The sequence below is a fragment of the Chlorocebus sabaeus genome, chromosome 13 (genome assembly GCF_047675955.1).
Source record: "Chlorocebus sabaeus isolate Y175 chromosome 13, mChlSab1.0.hap1, whole genome shotgun sequence".
NCBI classification, from domain to species: domain Eukaryota; kingdom Metazoa; phylum Chordata; class Mammalia; order Primates; family Cercopithecidae; genus Chlorocebus; species Chlorocebus sabaeus.
In genome coordinates, this window is record NC_132916.1 from 16,209,419 (window position 1) to 16,228,669 (window position 19,251).

The following is a 19,251-nucleotide window of genomic DNA, read 5'->3' on the forward strand; positions in this document are numbered from 1 at the left end:
TAGCACTCTGAGATCTCTGGATTATTCGTATATTTATTATTCATATGTGATGGTGCTGAGGGAGGAGGGCTTAAAGTTGGATCGTAGAGTAGGGAGCTGAACCCTGGTCTTTATACTTTCTTTCTACTGTTATTTGTAAACAAACTGTCACACACTTGAGAGGTAGCCAATCAGTTGCAAAATGGGATCGAAGATGAGAAAGTTCACTTGCCAGATTAACTCGCTTATTTAAGGATTTATGCTAATGAACTTTTTCTTTGATGCCACTATCAATATTGACTCAAGATGTCATTTACAGCAATAATAAAGTACTCTTTAATTTGCAAAGAACTGTCAAACACAGTACTTCGCATTTTCTTTCTTTCTTTCTTTCTTTAGAGATTTATTTAGAGATGAGGCCTTGCTCTGTTGGCCAGGCTGGAGTGCCAACTGCAGCCTTAGCTCACTCTTAGCTCACTGCAGCCTTTCAGTCCTGGGCTCAAGCGATCCTCCCACTTTAGCCTCCCAAAGTGCTGGGATTACAGGCATGAGCCACCGTGCCCACCCTATCTTAGTTTAAAGCTGAGGAAACTGAAGTCTAGGGACTAAGCAACTTCTCTACCTATATAGGAAATTAAGAAGTCAAGCTCGCTCTTAAGCCCAAGTTGTATGACTCTGTGTCCGCTCTATTTGAGTTTTTCCATAATGCCTTCCTTTTGCTTTGGTGTGTGGTGAAGCATTCGTTCTTCATTCATTCAGTAGTTACTTACTAAGTGCCTCCTATCAGCAAGAATCTGTTCTAGGAGCTGGAGATAATACTGCAGGTAATAAGAAAGAGGAGATCCCTAATTCTACGGTGCAGACGTTTTAGAGGAGGTGACAGACAGGAAGCCATTATCCTAATAGAGTCGGTAATTTCAAAAAGTGTTGTCTTCAGAAGAAAAAGATTTAAAAGGCAGTATGATAGAAGGGACTGTGATACACAGGTGGACTTTTTTAGGGTTAGATGATCATGGGGGGGAGTGTGTGTGTGTGTAAAATATATATGGGCCAGGTGCAGTGGCTCACGCCTATAATCCCAGCACTTTGGGAGGTCAAGGAGGGTGGATCCTTGAGGCCAAGAGTTTGAGACCAGCCTGGCCAACATGATGAAACCTTGTTTCTACTAAAAATACAAAAATTAGTTGTGTGTGGTGGTTCGTGCCTGAATCCTGGTGACTCAGGATGCTGAGGCAGGAGAGTCTCTTGAACCTGGGAGGCAGAGCCTGCAGTGGGCCAAGATCGAGCCACTGCACTCCAGCCTGGGTGACAGGATGAGACCCTGTCTCAAAACAAAACAAAACAAAACAAAAAACGGGTGTGGTGGCTCACACCTGTAATCCCAGCACTTTGGGAGGCCAAGGTGGGTGGATCACCTGAGGTCAGGAGTTTGAGACCAGCCTGGCCAACATGGCGAAACCTTATCTCTACTAAGAGTACAAAAATAAGCCGGGTATGGTGGCGGGCGCCTGTAATCCCAGCTACTTAGGAGGCTGAGGCAGGATACTTGCTTGAACCTGGGAGGCGGAGGTTGCAGTGAGCCAAGATCGCACCATTGCACTCAAGCCTGGGCAACACGAGTGAGATTCCATCTCAAAACAAACAAATATATACATACATATATATATATACACGAATGCATATATATTAATAATGGGCCTAACCACATACTTTACATACTTATATGGTATATGTATATAAGTAAAATACGAACATAAACTTGAAATGAAATACTTCTTTTTCAATAGAAGACTGTCATTCTAATGTGTGATTTTCCCATCAAGGCATAAGCCTTGTGCAAAATCACTTCAAGGAGTTACCTCTTAGGAATATGACCTCTGCTTCTTGCTTAAGTCACTAAACAGCTGTGACGATCGTAAGGAGAAGATGGCATCTCCAGTTGTTGATGCTCTTCAGGACCACCTGTTGACAGTGTGTATCATGAGAACCCCTGAAGGCATCTGTAAGCCCTACACGGGGGAGTGTTACATAGTTGTAGCATCTAGTAGATGCATATGAACTGGCTAAATAAATATAAGTTGGTTCAGATGGAATGAATTCTTTGTTTTGGGGAAAATGTCATTCTTTTAGGACTCCCAAGCAGAAAGCTTTTATATAGTTGGCAGCGCTGTGCCTCTCCAAAACATGAAACGGGTCACGAGGGATGGAGGTGATTTAAATATCCCTGACTCCCGGCCAGTATCTGGGGAGGATGGGGTGGGTGGTTCCATGGGAAAGGTCTCAGTAACTGTTGTTTCACTTAAAGACTGCTCTTGGGAATGGCTGTGGAAGCCATTTGAGGGCTCTAACTGGAAACAGAGTGGCCTTCTAATTTGCTTTTCATCTTCCCCAAAGTTTGACCTCCCTCTTTGCTGCCTCCTGCCTGCCTGTCCTGTTTGTTTTCCCTTTGCTTAGCTCTTTTCCTTGTAGTGGCACTCCCATATTTTCTTCTCTTCCATAAAAAAATATAAGTAGGCCGGGCTCACTCCTGTAATCCCAGCACTATGGGAGGCTGAGGGGGGCGGATCACTTGAGCCCAGGAGTTTGAGTCAGCCTGGGCAACATATCGAATCCCTGCCTCTACAGAAAAATGCAAAAAAAATTATCTGGGTATGATGGTGTGTACCTGTAGTCCCAGCTACTTGGGAGGTTGAGGCAGGAGGATCGTTTGAGCGTGGGAGGTGGAGGCTGCAGTGAGCCATGATTGTGCCACTGCACTCTAGCCTGGGTGACAGAGCTAGACCCTGTCTCAAAAACAAAACACCGAAAAAGCAATTGGAGGACAATATCTCAAGAGGTCTTTTTAACTCCTCCTTCCGTTCCCCCCATCCCCCCATCCCCAACATGTTTTCTGTAAGGGATCACCTAGCTGTTTCCGTAAGGGCCAAGGCTGGCTCCTGGACTCTGGGAGTGTGAACCCTCAGGTTTTACAATATTTCCAAAATTTTGCCGGTATTGCTGCTCACGCATGTGCGTGTTTCTGTGGGGCAGGCACTTCCTTTGTTTTTGTTTGTGTGGTGAAACACAAGTCAGTACGTGAGCCAAGGGAACTGGCCTTTCTCTACTTACGAGCCACTAGTCAGGTATTTTGTTTCTGGAGCCCTTAGGATATACAGGTACATGGTGACCTGTGGTGACAACTACTTGACATTTTCTCTTTCTCTAGTACTGTTTCTCTCTCTCTGCGTTTGTCTATTTCTGAAATGTGAATGGCACCCAGAAAACTTGAAGTACACAGCCTAAAGTACCATATTTTTATTCGGTCCCAGAAAGCGGTAACTTGCCCTTTTCTAAAGTTTTTTCAAAATAAATTGGAACATATAGGTAGAGAGTTTGTGAATTCCACAAGTGTTTCATCCTTTGGAGGCAGTCAATTGCATATGGCCGCTTAGGTCCCTACTGGCCTGGGGGGCCAGTTTCTAGAGATACATTCAAATACGAAAGAGCTAGAAAAGAATTCCATCCAGATTTCCTGGAAAAAATCTACAGAATCCCTCTCAGCTGTATTGTTGAGTGTTATTTAGAAACTTGGGCTACCCGACTCATCACGTACTGGCTTTTGATAATGTCTTTAAGTTAAAAGTATTTTCTCGTCTGACCCATCCAGGTGGGAGAGCCATTTATATTCACATGGCCATGAAAATTTCTGATGGCAGTCACAGACAGTAAGCTCAGTTAGCTTAAACGATGTGTATAATTTCCTGTTATATAAAACTGTACTTTCCAGAGATCAGCTAAAGAGACATCTGTGAACGTTTCTGTGTTGGAGGATGGGGGGTAGCATCTGGCAGTGAGGATGTGAGTCCCCTGGTGTGAGCTGGGCTCGGTGAGGCTGTGAGCAAGCCACCTCCTTCTGGGTGCCTCAGTTCCTCAGCTCCAGGTGAGACAGTTATAGGACACGTATGAGGGGATGCTAGGACACTTAAGGGGTTATATATATATTAAGTCTTAGAGTACCTGCCATACAGAAAACAGTGCCTGTTTTCTGTAATTAGACATGTAATTTTATAGGTTCATTTCCCCAAATTTTTGTTGATCCTTTTGAATATTAGAGGAAATTTGAGTTCTTGTTAACCATAATATTTGGTAAGATAGATCGACTCTATTGTATTTTGCATTAAAGACTTTAGAATTTTATTTAAGCTGTCAATTTTGCAGATCTGAAGATGGAAACTCTTGTATGTATTCACCACAGACCACTTTTTTTTTTTTTTTTTTTTTTTTTTTTTTGAGACAGAGTCTCACCCGGTCTCCCAGGCTGGAGTGCAGTGGCACAATCTTGGCTCACTGCAACCTCTGCCTCCCAGGTTCAAGCGATTCTCCTGCCTCAGCTGTGATTACAGGCGCCTGCCACCATGCCTGGCTGATTTTTTGTATCTTTAGTAGAGATGGGCTTTCACCATGTTGACCAGGCTGGTCTCGAACTCCTGACCTCTTGATCTGCCCACCTTGGCTTCCCAAAGTGCTGGGATTACAGGTGTGAGCCACAGCGCGTGGCCCACAGACCACTTTGAAGTTTTCTCCTACCCTCTGCCTCCCGTGCCATGACGTCACTCTTGAGAGGGCAACTGGTAGCCTGGGCTTTATGGCTCACTAAGGCCTTTGACTTTCTTTTTTTCTTTTTTCTTTTTTTTTTTTTTTTTTTTTTTTGAGACAGTCTTGCTGTGTCACCAGGCTGGAGTGCAGCAGTGTGATCTCGGCTCACTGCAACTTCCGCCTCCTGGATTCAAGCGATTCCTCTGCCTCAGCCTCCCGAGTAGCTGGGATTACAGGCACGCACCACCATGCATGGCTAATTTTTTGTATTTTAGTAGAAACGGGGTTTCACCGTGTTGGTCAGGATGGTCTCCTGACCTCATGATCCACCTCAGCCTCCCAAAGTGCTGGGATTACAGGCGTGAGTCACCGCGCCCAGCCCAGGCCTTTGACTTTCTTTAGCGTGCTTCTTAAATCCACGATGTATATTGTATGTTAGTGTGAATGTTTCCGAGAGTAGAATTTTTTTTCTTTTGAGAACCTCAGTGGCATTGCCTGCTCTTGCCCTCTGTGGGAAGGACAGCAGAGGGGGCACTGCTGTCCCTGCTGTGACAATGTGCAGTGATCACAGGGAGGCTTTCACCCTCCACCCTAACGTTCAGTCCCAGCTGAGCCAATCCAGGATCTGGTTTTCTGTGTATCAGATGCACGATGCACACAACTCTGTTTTATTAAGCGTGAAACAAAACCAAGAAGTGTAACAGAGCTTTACAATTCTTCTCTAATTCTGGTCTTGTATAGTCTTATAATATATTAACCTCGGAAACAGGACTTTTGCACGTCAGTTAACTGTACACAGAGAGTGCCAATTCCTGCCCTGTTGATGGGAGCTGGCTTTGCTATTAGAGAACTTTCTGCTCTCGGGGGATTGTCATGAAGGTGGTGCCTGATTAGTTTGAAGATGGGAGAAAAGGTAGCACTTTAAGACATACAGAATCATAGCAACGCAGGACCAGTGGGAACCACAGGGTCACCTTCCCAGCCCCTGCATTTTACACGGCGGTGAAGAGGCCAAGTGATCCGACTGAGGTCACTTAGCTCAGCAGAGCCAGAGCCACGGGCCTAGATACTCTTCCTCCAGCACAGCAAAAAGGTGACTCTGTAAGATGAGAGGGCCCTAGAGATTCATGTCACCCAGCTTAGGATCTGGGGAATGTTGTCTTGGCCCCTGGAGTGTAGTAAAACCTGGGTTTTCTGGAGAACAAGAGAAAGCTTCAGTTAAGTCATTGTGGTAACCAGGGCTGATATCCCATGAAGCCACGGGTGTAGCAAACTTGTGGGAATTTTGTGTTGAAGAACTTGAAGGATTCTTCCTTCCCCTGCCGTAGTGCAGGCTGTAGGATTGGGATCTTCTCTTTCTCACGTCCCACGGTGAATACCCCCGGCGCATGTGCCAGGGGGTTGCATAAATATTTGGTGATGTGTGTATGAAAGAAAGGTGAGAAGGTGAGGGTCAGACAGGTTCACCCGAAAGAATACTGACAGGGTGGGGGGAAATTATACAACTTGATTGATTTACACGTTTCCAAACTGCTGTCTTCAACCTCAGCTGAACTTTTCCTTCATTTTTTTCTCTTTCATTCAACCAATCCCGAAGTGCTTCCTTTGTGCTGGGCAATGCAGGTGGCGAAATGGTAAATAATGTGGCCATGCATGGTCCCGGCCCTCTGTGGCAGGAGGCAGGGGACTCGCGGCAGCATAACAAACACAGAAATAGTCACAGGTTTGGAAAGGCTTGTGGAGGGCACAGCGAGTAATGGAGTGCTGGGTTCCTTCCTATACGGTGGTCAACTGAAGCCTCCCTGCGGATGTGAAGGGAGCTGACACTGAGCCATAGGAGGTGAGCACATTCGAGGTAGACGGAACCTCACAGGGAAAGGCCTCGAGATAGGAGCCCGAGGTGCTTGGCCAGCATCCAGCATAGTGGTTAGGGCAGCATGTGGCCAGAGATGCGTCCAGGAAGATCACACTGGACTTTTTTGGCTGTAGATTTGATCCCAAGTGCAGTGGGAAGCCAGCGGGGCTTGGAGCAAGGGAAGGGCATTGAAGTTGTGTGTTAAGAAGGCTTTAAGGAACCTCAAAAACATGATACTAAGTGAAAGAAGCCAATTACGCAAAACCACATACTATATAATTCTGTTTATGTGAAATGTGCAGAATCCATTACGGGAAACATCCAGGCAAATCCATAGAGACAGAAAATAGATTAGTAGTTGTTCAGGGCTGAGTGTCAGACAGGTTCACCCAAAAGAATACTGAGAGGGTGGGGGGAGATTATACAACTTTATTGTATAATTTCGGGGGGAGGGACTTCTAATGAGTACAGAATTTTCGTTGGTCGGGGGTGTTAAAAATTCTAAAATTGATTGTGGTTAGGGTTGCACAGCTCTGTGGATATTCTAAAATCCACTGAATTGTTACTTTAAATAGGTGAATTGTATGGTATATGCATTATGTCTCAATAAAGCTGCTATTAAAACATTTTAGAAAGACTTTAATGCTGCCTGGCAAACCTGCTCCATTGTCCCAGGCGGCTGTCCCCAGCTGTTTCGGCCCTTTTCCAGCCTCCTTGTATTGGAGCACCCCCTCCTGCTCCAACTCCTGCCACTTCAGGAAGTAAAAGGCATCAGTTGAGGGTAATGTCAGATTCCTGCCATCAAAGCTCCGAATCTCCCAAGCCCATGCTGGGTCCATGCTCTCCTTTCACAGTTCTGGGAAATGACTTTAAATCGTGACTCTGCCTATTATTGGTTGTGCGACTTTAGGCCAGTTACTTACAAGCTGAGCCCCAGTTTCTTTCATTTTTTAAATAATAGCGCTTACTGTATACCTGGCAATTTTTATAAGTGCTTTAAGAATATTAACTCATTTACACATTTTAACACATTTAATCATCCAGTTAATCCCATGAGGTGTGGGGACTGCTCTCCTCTCCATTTTGTAGATAAGGAAAGTGAGGCACAGAGAGGTTAAGTAACTTGCACAAGGTCACACAGCTGGGAAGTGGTAGAGCTGAATCCAGGCCATCTGGCTCCACAGGCCATACTGTTTCTCCTGGCCTGTATAGCTGGCATAGAGCTTCTTCTTGCTTGGTTTACAATTGTTTAATCTTCAGCTACTTGAACAGCCACTGTAAATTATGCCATTTCCACAATGCATTGCATGGTGCCAAAAACATAGTAAGTACTCAGTAATAGAAGGTCTGCACATTAACGTACTTAATTGTCTTCCCCTCCACTTATTTCTTCATTGACCAGCTCAGAACCCACAGGGATGTATGTTTGCCCAGGTGTGGTCCGGATTCTGTCTTACCTTTGCCTTTTTCCCGATAGTCTCTGGGATTTGCTTTCCTCACCAATAAACTGGAGATGATGACAACCTGACTCTCCGTGGGGTCACTGCAGGGATCCATGAGCCACTAAATCAAGCCGCCCCCTATTCCTGCAGGGGTTTAATTTGATACAAGACCTGGCTGTTTGGACCAGGCACTTTGAAATGATGATGGCAATGTTGGGAGAGGGCTGGCTGAATGGTTTTTCCATGGAAATCCTGACGGCTCAGATGGAGCAGAAGTGATGGATGCGCTCACCTCCATATGGTAGAACTTACCCAACTTGACCCTCAAGCAGTGGCTGCAGCATCACGGCCACTGTATGTCTCTTCTCTGTGCTGAGTTGGTTCTCCCCAGTGCTGTAAACGTAAACTTGCTGTGTGGCAGGGGAACTAGTTAATTCTACCCGTTGTTCCGTGTAAGCATGAACTGACAATCGTTTTGCCGGTGTTTGGCTTTTAGACCAAATCAAATTTACAGTTTTGGCAAAAGTAGGCTGCACTAGATGAGGCAAAAAGTACAGCTTCCTGGGTAAAATGCATTCCTTTCTTCTGTTTCACATGTGGCTTCTCTCTTCCCCTCCCCTCCCCTTGTTTGGTCCAAGGTCTGTTACAAAATTGGATACAATGGTTTGGTTACTGAATTACAACAAACAACCTTGGAAAGTACATGTTTACCAGAGTGTTGCGTAGGCTTTGTATTCATCCCTACAATTGTGTTTTTGTCTTTAGAATCTCTCATTTTGCATTTTTAATGTCTGCTGTGAGATATAGGTATATGCTTATACACACATATGCACACACACACACATAAGTCAGTGTTGTATTTCTTCCCTGCCCTTAGTATTATCTTTCAAGCTCCTCATACATTGTTTTTCGAGGGAGGAGCAAGGAAGGAGGACTCAAAGGAGAATATTGAGGGCTGCCATTATATTCTGAATTCTGATGACCTCTTCAGTTTACCTAAGATTTGCATATCGGTTCTTTTTTTGTGATTTAGATCAGCATAAACTCCTCCCTCCAAAAATGCTTTCACACAACACCAACTTCTATTCTTTCGCCTGTCCCTTCTCTGGGCACTTCTCCCGCCATGGCTAGACTTTGTTCAGCAGCTCAGGGTCCCGGGAGGGGGCCAGGCTGCGTCCCTTTCACAGTGGTCAGAAGTTGCACAGAATCTGTTGGGGTTGGGGCAGCATAGGCTTGGGAGCCCTGCAACTTGAGAGCCAGAGGTTCCCAGTTAAAGTTTTCAGCTGGGACACATTACTTACCCATTCAGAAACCTCAAATGAGGGCAGCCCATCTGACTGTTGTTTTCTGGTTAACTTGAATCCTTGAGCTAAGGTAGTCCTTCTATTTTTACTTTCTTAAATTGTCCTGGCATGGATGTGTTTGCTAGCTCCAAATTTTGTTTAAATAATATGTCTTCTACTTATGTCATGAAACTCAAAGTGTGGTTGTTCCCTGGTTACGTCTTCTGATGTCTTCAGGGTGACCTAAGTCTCAGAGGACTTTGGTTACTAGCAAGAAAGTTGAGTTTGCTTTGGGAACAAGAAAGTGCTTTAGCGTCGACTGTCCTTGCATTCCGCCTGTTTTTGCTTTTTGTAAGAAATTGAAGCTGTGGGTTCGTTACTACATATTTGGTAGCTCTTCAGCAATGTGTAGATCAGCTTTTTCAAACGGGTAAGAGTCTAAACTTTGATTTTCTCTTCTACGTTACTGTTCTTTCAGCTTGGTACCCCCAAAAATGGCCAGTGGGGTGTCCCTTGTCCTCAAAATCAGTCATTCCATTTCAGAAACAAAGGAAAGAACTTTGCTGGTTCTAAATTGGGCTTCCAGAGTTCTTGGTGGCTGGATCTTTATTATGTGTTTGGATTTCACGTGGCCACTGCTTCCAAGGGAGCAGCAGTCCCAGCTCACAGCTCTGATCAGGGTCAAAACCCTCACTTATACGTGCATCGTTTTTATATGGTTTTTCTCAACACCAAGTTCATTCATTTGCTAGTCTGTCTTTCCTTCCTTCCTTCCTTCCTTCCTTCCTTCCTTCCTTCCTTCCTTCCTTCCTTCCTTCCTTCCTTCCTTCCTTCCTCTTTCTTTCTTTCTCTCTCTCTTTTTCTTTCTTTCTTTCTTTCTTTCTTTCTTTCTTTCTTTCTTTCTTTCTTTCTTTCTCTTCATCTCTTTCTTTTTCTCTCTCTTCTTTCTTTTTCTTTCTTTTGTAGGTTTGAGAATATTTAGGATTTAAGTTTCTGGGCAGTTTATTTCCTTTTTCATACTCTGCTCTTGTAAGTAAAGGTAACTTCTGAGTAGCTCAGACATATGTTGGAACCATGGATCTTTAGACCTGTAAGAAACACTGCAGCTTTCCAATCCAGTTTTCAGACATTATGTTTCATCATGGTCCCCATTCTTCAAATTAAATTTAACCACAAACCTCGAAGGATGGCTGATAAAATCAGAGCTGCAATTAGTAGTGTGCGTGGGTGTCAGTTCTAATGGAAGCCTGCTAACGAAGCCTGAGAACCGGAACTAAGTGGGTTAGCCAGTGTTACCCAGGCAGGACAGGGAGTACAGCCAGGAGGAGAAATTGGGCTCATTTAGGTAGAAATCAGATTAGTGGCAGCTGGGAATGGGGCTGTGGGGAGGGAGTGGGCAGCTAAGGGGCCCAAGGGAACTCTTTTGGGGGGCAATAGGAATGTTTCTATCATGATCGTAGGGCGGTTGCATGACTGCCTATTTGTCAAAGCTCATAGAGTTGTACACTGGAAATTGGTGACTTTTAATGTCTATAAATAATGCCTCAAGAGAACTGACAAAAAGAAAATAATAAAGTGGCTAAAAAGTTGTAAGGAACCTCCTAAAACATTCAGGTCTTTCATTGGGGGAGGGGAGGTAACATTTTCTATACTTTTAAATTCAGTGTAACTGTATGAAATGATTCCTTAAAAAATACAACAAAAGAAGAAAAACTCACGTTCCCTTAATTCCAGACTGGACTGGTGGAGTCTATTTTTCTGGTCGGCAGAGGTCATCATCACTCTGTACTCATCGCTGCTGTCAGTTCTACCAAGGGCCTGTAAACCTGGGCCAGGTAGTAAATATTTTAGGCTCTGTGGGCCACACGGTCTCTATCACAGCTATTCAGCTCTGCCATTGTAGTACAAAAGCAGCCAGAGGCAATATGTAAACCAAGGAGTGATGGCCGTGTTCCATTCAGACTTTGTTTGCAGAAACAGGCAGCCAGCGGGATTTGGCCGGGGTGCTGTTTTTGCCAATCTGTGAGTGACATTTTTGTTACTTTTGGAGAAACTCAGCGGAACAGGTGCACTTACTGTGTCCTCACCAGTAGGGTGAGTTACAGCATGATGGGACTGCAGGGAGGTTTGGAGGAGGACGGGTCCCAAAGGGCTTGAGATGCTGTGTTGAGCTAATGGACTGGGATCTGTAAAGGACAGGATGGTTTTGCTCAGATGGAATGATAGAGGATGAATTAAGAGGAAGGAGGGAGTGAGCATGGCCGCCACTTTCTAGGTTATTGCAGAAATCCGGGAAAGAGAGAAGTTCAGCCGTGACAGTGACCACGAGCAGAAGGGGACATGGTGAAGGGATCCTCTGCAGAGACAAATGACAGAACAGAAGGCAGAGAATGCCTGTAGCTGGGATTACAGGCCACCAAGCTCTGCTGTTTGTATTTTTAGTAGAGACAGTTTCACTATGTTGGCCAGGCTGGTCTCGAACTCCTGACCTCAGGTGATCCCCTCCACCCTAGCCTCCCAAAGTGCTGGAATTACATGTGTGAGCCACTGCATCTGGCCCACTCCTGGGTTTCAAACATAGTATTATTGAACAACCTCAAATTGCTATATTTAAATCAACTCTTTATCAAGTAGTCCTGAAAATTAAGGCCTAAAGACATCAACAAAACGAGTGACAGACGAAAGGCATTTCCAAGTGATGTCATTGGGTGACTCATCTCACAAAAGGGCACTCGGAGGCCTACCAGTAGACCACCTTTCTGGCTTTTGGCGTGCCCTGACATCAGCTTTGCTCGCTCCATTAATCCTACTGTGCTCACATAGAAGCCAAACCATGTCACGCTTCTGTTTGAAAACTGTCTTTTTGTTCTTAGCAACATGTCATGTTTGGGGAAAGTTATAATATACTGGACAGTGGTTATCAGTAAGTTGGGAAGGCTAAGGAGCTTTGATGTCAGGTCTTTACCATTTAATGGTTTTCAAAGTATTGGGAATTCTGAGAATATTGTGGTCAGGTGTAAATGTACCACCCAAATCTTGTTTCCTTCCCTCTGGTTCAGATAATAATAAAGTGACCTACCCCTGAACCCCATCTCCTTTGTAGTGGAGGTTGATTCCCAGTAGAGAGTATCTTACATGTAGTAGTTGCTTCATAAAATTTGTTGAATTAAATTGAATTTGTGTGAGTCTGTGATGATTCTCCTCGTGGAAGAACATAGTCTACCAAAATCCTGTGGGAGCAAATTTCTGTATCACATGTCACTTTATTATTATTTTTCTTTTTGGAGACAGTTTCATCCTTGTCACCTAGGCTGGAGTGCAATGGCACTCCTGCAACCTCTGCCTCCGCCTCCTGGGTTCAACTGATTCTCCTGCCTCAGCCTCCTGAGTAGCTGGGAATGCAGGGGCCCACCACCACACTCAGCTTTTTTTTTTTTTTTTTTGTATTTTTAGTAGAGATGGAATTTCACCATGTTGGCCAGGCTGGTCTCGAACTCCTGACCTCAAGTGATCCACCCTCCTTGGCCTCCCAAAGTGCTGGGATTACAGACAGGAACCACCGTGCCCGGCACATGTCACTTGTGGTTCTTAAAAGTCTTGAGTGAGATGAGCGTCTGCAAGCTTTAGCTAAACTGATTTCTGAAATTAAACATTAAAAAAAAAAAAAACAAAACAAAAACCAGAAAGCAAAAAACAATCTAAAAGCACAAAACCCAACTCAAGTGGAAGTACTCAATGCAAAATGCTGGAAGAACCACTCTGGGCTCCTGTATTTGAAGAACTGTAGCTTCTGCCAACTTGAGCTTGCCAAGCTCTTGGAAGCAAAGCCACAGAGGGTGTGGTCTGTGGGACACTGTCCACTAAAGTTATGATGACCATTTGCTTTTTGGGATCTAGTTCATGATCTGATTTTACTCTTTTACAGAAAATGAGAATAGCCATAGGTTTGTTGTTGTTGTTTTGTTTTGTTTGTGTGTGTGTGTGGTTTTTTGTTTGTTTGTTTGTTTGTTTTTTGCATTGGGGCATTTACTTTAATTTCTTATTCTTCAGGTATATAATCCTTTCTACACTTAGGGGAGATTAATTAATTAATAAAAATTCTTAGTACGAGGCAGGTGTCTTGTCAAAGACTGATACTGAGAGGCTTGGAGTTTTATTTTGTTTATGATATTTCTCTTTGTGTAGAAATGACCTCCTTTAATCTTGAAATGTTGAGAGGTGTAGCAAATATCTGTAACTGATATCACAATCAACAGTTTATCTTTAGTTGCTTATTTGTATAAGAAAATAAAAGCAGGCCAGGCATGGTGGCTCATGCCTATAATCCTGGCACTTTGGGAGGTCGAGGCAGGTGGATTGCTTGAGGTCAGGATTTTGAGACCAGCCTGGCCAACATGGTGAAACCCCGTCTACAAATACAAAAATTAGCGGGGTGTGTTGGTGAGTGCCTATAATCCCAGCTACTTGGGAGGCTGAGGCAGGAGAACTGACAAGAGTAAAACTGTCTGGGGGGGGAAAAAAAAAAAAAAAAGGAAAGAAAGAAAATAAAAGCAGATGACTTTTGTGCATTGGTGTGATATTAATTTTTATGTGGAGTTCTTTGTCTTTCTTCATACATCATGTGTTTATTTTACAAATATTTATTGAACACCAGCAATGTTCTCCACGCCAGTGGAGGGAGTAGTGAATAAAACAAAGTCACTGCCCTTTTTTTTTTTTTTTTTTTTTTTTTTTTTTGGTTTTTTGAGATGGAGTCTTGTTCTGTTGCCCAGGTTGGAGTGCAATGGCATGATCTCGGCTCAGTGTAACCTCTGTCTCCCGGGTTAAAGTGATTCTTCTGCCTCAGCTTCCCGAGTAGCTGGGATTACAGGCATCCGCCACCAAGCCTAATTTTTTTTTTTTTGTATTTTTAGTAGAGACAGTGGTCTTGAACTTGCTTACCAGGCTGCTCTTGAACTCCCGACCTCAGGAGATCCGCCCGCCTTGGACTCCCAAAGTGCTGGAATTACAGACGTGAGCCACTGTGCCCAACCAAAGTCACTACTTTTATGGTGCTTACATTCTGCTATAAATCATAAAATTTTTGTAGGTGAAATCAGTGATGATTACCAGCTCTCACATTTGGGAACACTTTCTAGGGAAGGTAATAACATGGCCACCTAAGCATTTGGGAGTTTCTGTGTCTCTTTAGCAACTTTCATTCTCTTTCAAAAAATTAATTAATTTTTTTTTTTTTCCTGCCAGGTATAGCGGCTCACACTTGTAATCCTAGCACTTTGGGAGGCTAAGGCAGGAGAACAGCTTGAGCCCAGGAGTTTGAGACCAGCCTGGGCAACGTAGGGAGACCATGTTTCTACAAAAAATAAAAAATTAGTTGGGTGTGCTGGCATACACCTGTAGTCCCAGCTACTTGGGAGGCTAAGGCAGGAGCATCACTTGAGCCCAGGGGTTCAAGGCTGCAATGAGCTATGATCGTGCCACTGTTCTGCAGCCTGGGTGACAGAGTGAGACCCCGTCTCAAACAAACAGTTTTTTTTTTTCCCTTAATAGAGATGGGGTCTTGCTATGTTGTCCAGGCTGGGCTCAAACTTCTGGCCTCAGGCAGTCTTTTTGCCTTGGCCTCCCAAAATGCTAGGATTATAGGAGTAAGCCAGCATGCCCAGCCATCAACTTTTATTCTGAACATTTAGAAAACTGAGGACCTGAATAAATCACATTTTAAAATTTAACCAAATTTACAGAGTATTTACTGTGTGTTCTATGGTGTTTTAAGCTCTTTATAAACATTAACATTAAATTTTAATTACAGTTCTCTGTAGTGGGTAGTATTAGTATTCTCATTTTACAAATGAGACAGCTGAGTAACTTGCCCCAGGTTATCCAGTCAGTGAGAAGGAAGACTGGTATTGGATTGTGGGCTCTTATCCGTGTGTGTTTCTGTGTGTGTGTGTGTATGTGTGTGTGTTTGTGTTTTCATCTTGCATTTGGGATTTCCTTGAAGGTTTAGGATTATATACAGCCAGATTTCGTGACAATAGAGTAGGCCTGGGACCTGTGGCTCCCTTCTGTGAGAATTTCTTCTGTTTTTCCTTCACATTTAATTGTGTGTTTAATTTGTATAAATGGAATGTGTTTCATCTAATTTTACTGAATTATGTGTTTCTCTTGGTCTTGCTAGACTTTCTGTAAATTGCTTGAAGCAAGAAACTGGCAGATAGATCCATCTGACAAATAAGTAAAAGAGTATGGTTTATTGCAAATTCTAAAACTATTAGATCAGTTTACTAGAAATTGAGGCTTTTCCCTCCTTTGTGGGACTGCGTAATAGTTTAATTTAGCTGTTTATAAATGTTTAATTGTATTCTAAACAATAGGACTGCCGAACAATAGGTCATAATGTATTGGAATAATAAAACTCTGGGAGGCAACACTATTTAAAACCTAGCATATTCAATATATGTGTGCCTTGAGGACAAAGTCTTGAGGCTACAATAGATTCTATTCTTATAGGGGTAGTAACGTGATGTTTCTGCTTGATAATTCTACATCTCAGGGAACTTGTGATTATTCAAGGTTACAATGCTTATATTCTCTCATAATCCTCAAGGAGATTCTGGTTAGTTTCTCAAAGAAATGCTCTGTATTCTTCAATTCTCAATGTCTAATCATTTGTAGCCTGCACGCTGTCTAGAACCCTCACCATTCCTTCCATCTCAACCTTTTCAGTGCTCCAAACATTTCCTTACTATTCTAAAGCTACTTCTGGAATCCCACTTCTTCCGTGAATTTTTCAGTTCATTAACAGAGAAATGATCTGGCCTCATCTTTATTTCTCCTTAGCATTCAGGAATGAAGCTTAAGGAACATCCAATATACTTTTTCACTGTAGTTTTAATGGACTGATTTATTCTGTACATGAAAACGAATGTGAATCTCTCAGTGTTATGCTTTGTATTATGAGCAGTGAGCTTGTTTAGCACAGTAAACATCACTTGTTCCATTGGTCACTGGGCCTTGTTTGAGAGAGTCCATCACGTGTGGATTAATATGAAAGAAAATGTTATTACATTTGTACTGGGTTGCTTGGACTGCCATAACAAAGCTCCATAGACTGGGAGGCTGGAACAACAGAAATTTGTCTCATCACCATTCTGGAGACTGGAAGTCTGAGATCAAGGTGTCAGCAGGGTAGGTTTCTTCTGAGGCCTCTTTCCTTGGTTTACGATGACCGTCTTTTCCGTGTCTTCACATATCTTTATTCTGTGTGTGTCTGTGTTGTAATCTTCTCTTCCAATAAGGACATGAGTCATATGGATGGAGCCCACCTTAACGATGTCATTTGAACTTAATTCCTTCTTTAAGGATTATCTCTCCAAATGCATTCCAGGGTACTGAGGGTTAGGACTGTAACATATGAATTTTGTGGGGACACGGTTTAGCCATAACAGGCTTTAAATATATAACATAGTTGTCCTAAACTTGTATGACAAACTAAAACAAAAAAATTCTTTTTAAAGCTTAAAAGTAGGCTAGGGAGGACAGCGTCCTGAGAGAGAGGAGAAGATCATGATCAGGCTTAGAACTGGCTAAGTGATTCGGGGTAAACGTCACAGTAATTTCTGTTTTGTCTGTGTTTTCTCAATTTTTTGTACTCATTGGGATCTGAAGTGCCTTTTAAGTGACTCTAAGATTCTGTAATTCTATTTTAATAACTGTCTTGTGGTTAGACTTTACTGCTGATTTAAGAAGTTGTTGGAGAAGAATTTTTATAATCCTGGGTTATAATCTCATGTTTGTGAGAAAATGGAGAAGAACGAGGCTGTGTCCAACAGACCCTAACTTGCACTTGACCTCTTTTCTTCTGCATCAGCCCTTTTCTTGGCATCTGACCAGCTATATGACTGTGGACAGGTTATGTATTCTCCGTGAGCCTTAATTCTTTCATCCACAAGATGGGAACAAAATAGTTAGGAGGCTGTCCTTCAATCTTGTCCCTTGTCATGGTTGCCTGCTACAGATAGATACTGCCCTCCCCTGCAGACGATTGATTCTGAGTGTCCTGATGCTGAGGTTGCATTTGCAGCCCAGGTAGGGTGTCGGTCTCAACACCTGCTGACTTGCCTGGGCTCCACTGCCTGCCCGACTCACATGCCACGAAGGCCACCTGTAGCTAAAGGCTGTCAGAGCGGAGCTGGGTTTATATCAATATTCCCAACCTCACTTGCTGTGTAATGTCTAGCCCCTGGGCTAGACACATGTCATTTCAGGGAGGATGAGTTGGGTTCCAAATGGTTACCATAGATTTTTTTTTATTACTTCCTCTTCCTATATTTAATAGCCCCAAATGGTTATCAGAAAACTACTCTTCTTCCTATATCTTATTAGGAGGAAAATGGTGAACATTTGTAGGGCAGAGATGTAGTTTAGCCTCACACATCAGATTTTAATATCCATAGACTTTAGTATTACAAAAAGTAAGTGCTAGCTCAGAGAGATACCCACATGACACAGGTTTTGTGAGGGTTAAATGAAATAAATGTGTGCGTGTGTATGCATGTATGGGCGTGTATGTGCGCGCGCACATGCGTGCATTTGGTGGGGAGGGGGCGGCAGCATGCTTTCTACATACTTTTCCAGTTAAATGGAGTGTTCATTCTTTGTGTTGGGATTGAGTTTATATAACTCGGGTCTTTTAAAACACCAAGGTGACTTTTATTATTAGGCTTAAATAGATCAATTGATTCAGGGTAACATGTTATTCCAGTAAAACTATTAAAACAAGTTCTCTGTACAGCAATAATAATTCTCAAGTTCTGTTTGGCTTACTCATTTTAGTCATTATATGCAAGCATTAAAATATGGCACTTTTGGCCATAGCGTTTGACCTGGAAAAATTGCCATAAGCGAACCCATTTACCATGCCTTTTTATATGGTACCACTGCTGGTACCCGTCTCCTTTAGAGTCTTTTTCAGTTGCGAGGGACAGAGATTCGACACAAACAAGCTTAATCTAAAAAGAAAACTTATTTAAACTTAAGTGAAATATTCTAGGGCTAGAAGTATCTGTATTAAGCAAAGTTCTATCCAGGGGTATATAGGATATTATTGGGGCATTTTCTTTCTCTCTTTCTCAAATGGATTTATTCTCAGAAAACTGATGAGAAAAATGACTGCCAGCATTGCCAAGGTTTATCTTTTGACTTCTGATTGGAAGGTAAAAAAGAGCTTCTCAGTTCTTGTAGCCATATGTCAAATATCAAGGAAGATTTTGATTGGTTCTGCTTGAGTCACATCTCCATCCCTAAACCTATGACTGGCTGGTATATAGAGCCCTACAGGAGACCTGGCCATGTGCCACCCACTGTGGCAAGGCATCTTGAGTGGCAAGCTCCCTGGGATTACATGGGATGGGAGGGATGATGTCCCAAAAGAAGGGTTGCTTAGCAAACAGACAACATGTCTGGTCTAGATAATTGAGTTTTAAGTCAGCAGGGGTTTGGCGTTTATTCCTTTAGTTTACAGGGAATGAAAAGGTAACTATCATAAAAGTCTGCTGGATCACTTGAGAATGTTAAGCTGCACTTGAAAACCTGTTTGAGATGTCATGCAAAGGTGCCCATTAGGTGGAATAGGCCTCACATGGATAATCAGATAGTAGCATCACAATTGGTGATTACTGAGATTGATGTGACATGCAGGCAGTTTGGTGGGGGTAAAGGAACAGAATGACAATAATGGGACTTCTGGTTGTTTTCGGCAGGGTTGGATGACTGCCTGCAACAATATGTCCACAAGTTTGAACGGGAGAAGATCAATGGCGAGCAGCTGCTGCAGATTTCCCATCAGGATCTGGAGGAGCTGGGGGTCACGCGGATTGGACACCAGGAGCTTGTGTTGGAGGCTGTGGACCTTCTCTGTGCACTGGTTAGTTCAGGAGAAGGTGATCTGTACCGTGATGACATTCTTTAGAGCCTTGTTCTCTTAAGCTCTCATTGTTTGTGATTTAGCATATCACTGTTTTCTTAATGCTCCATTGAAATAAAACATGAGCCAAAGATACTATAGGAAGGGGAAAAAATGAATTATTTTCTACATTAAGGGTTGGCAAACTATGGC

The 19,251-nt window shown here is 43.1% G+C and overlaps 1 protein-coding gene across 2 annotated transcripts in view; it reads left to right on the forward strand.

Moving 5' to 3' along the window:
* Positions 1-19,251, forward strand: part of CNKSR3 (CNKSR family member 3) — a 107,978-nt gene that overhangs the window by 41,085 nt on the left and 47,642 nt on the right. For both annotated transcript variants that reach the window (XM_008007652.3, XM_038001126.2), the window contains exon 2: positions 18,896-19,059. In XM_008007652.3, the coding sequence (XP_008005843.3) occupies positions 18,896-19,059 (164 nt within the window). The remainder of the gene's footprint in view (positions 1-18,895; positions 19,060-19,251) is intronic.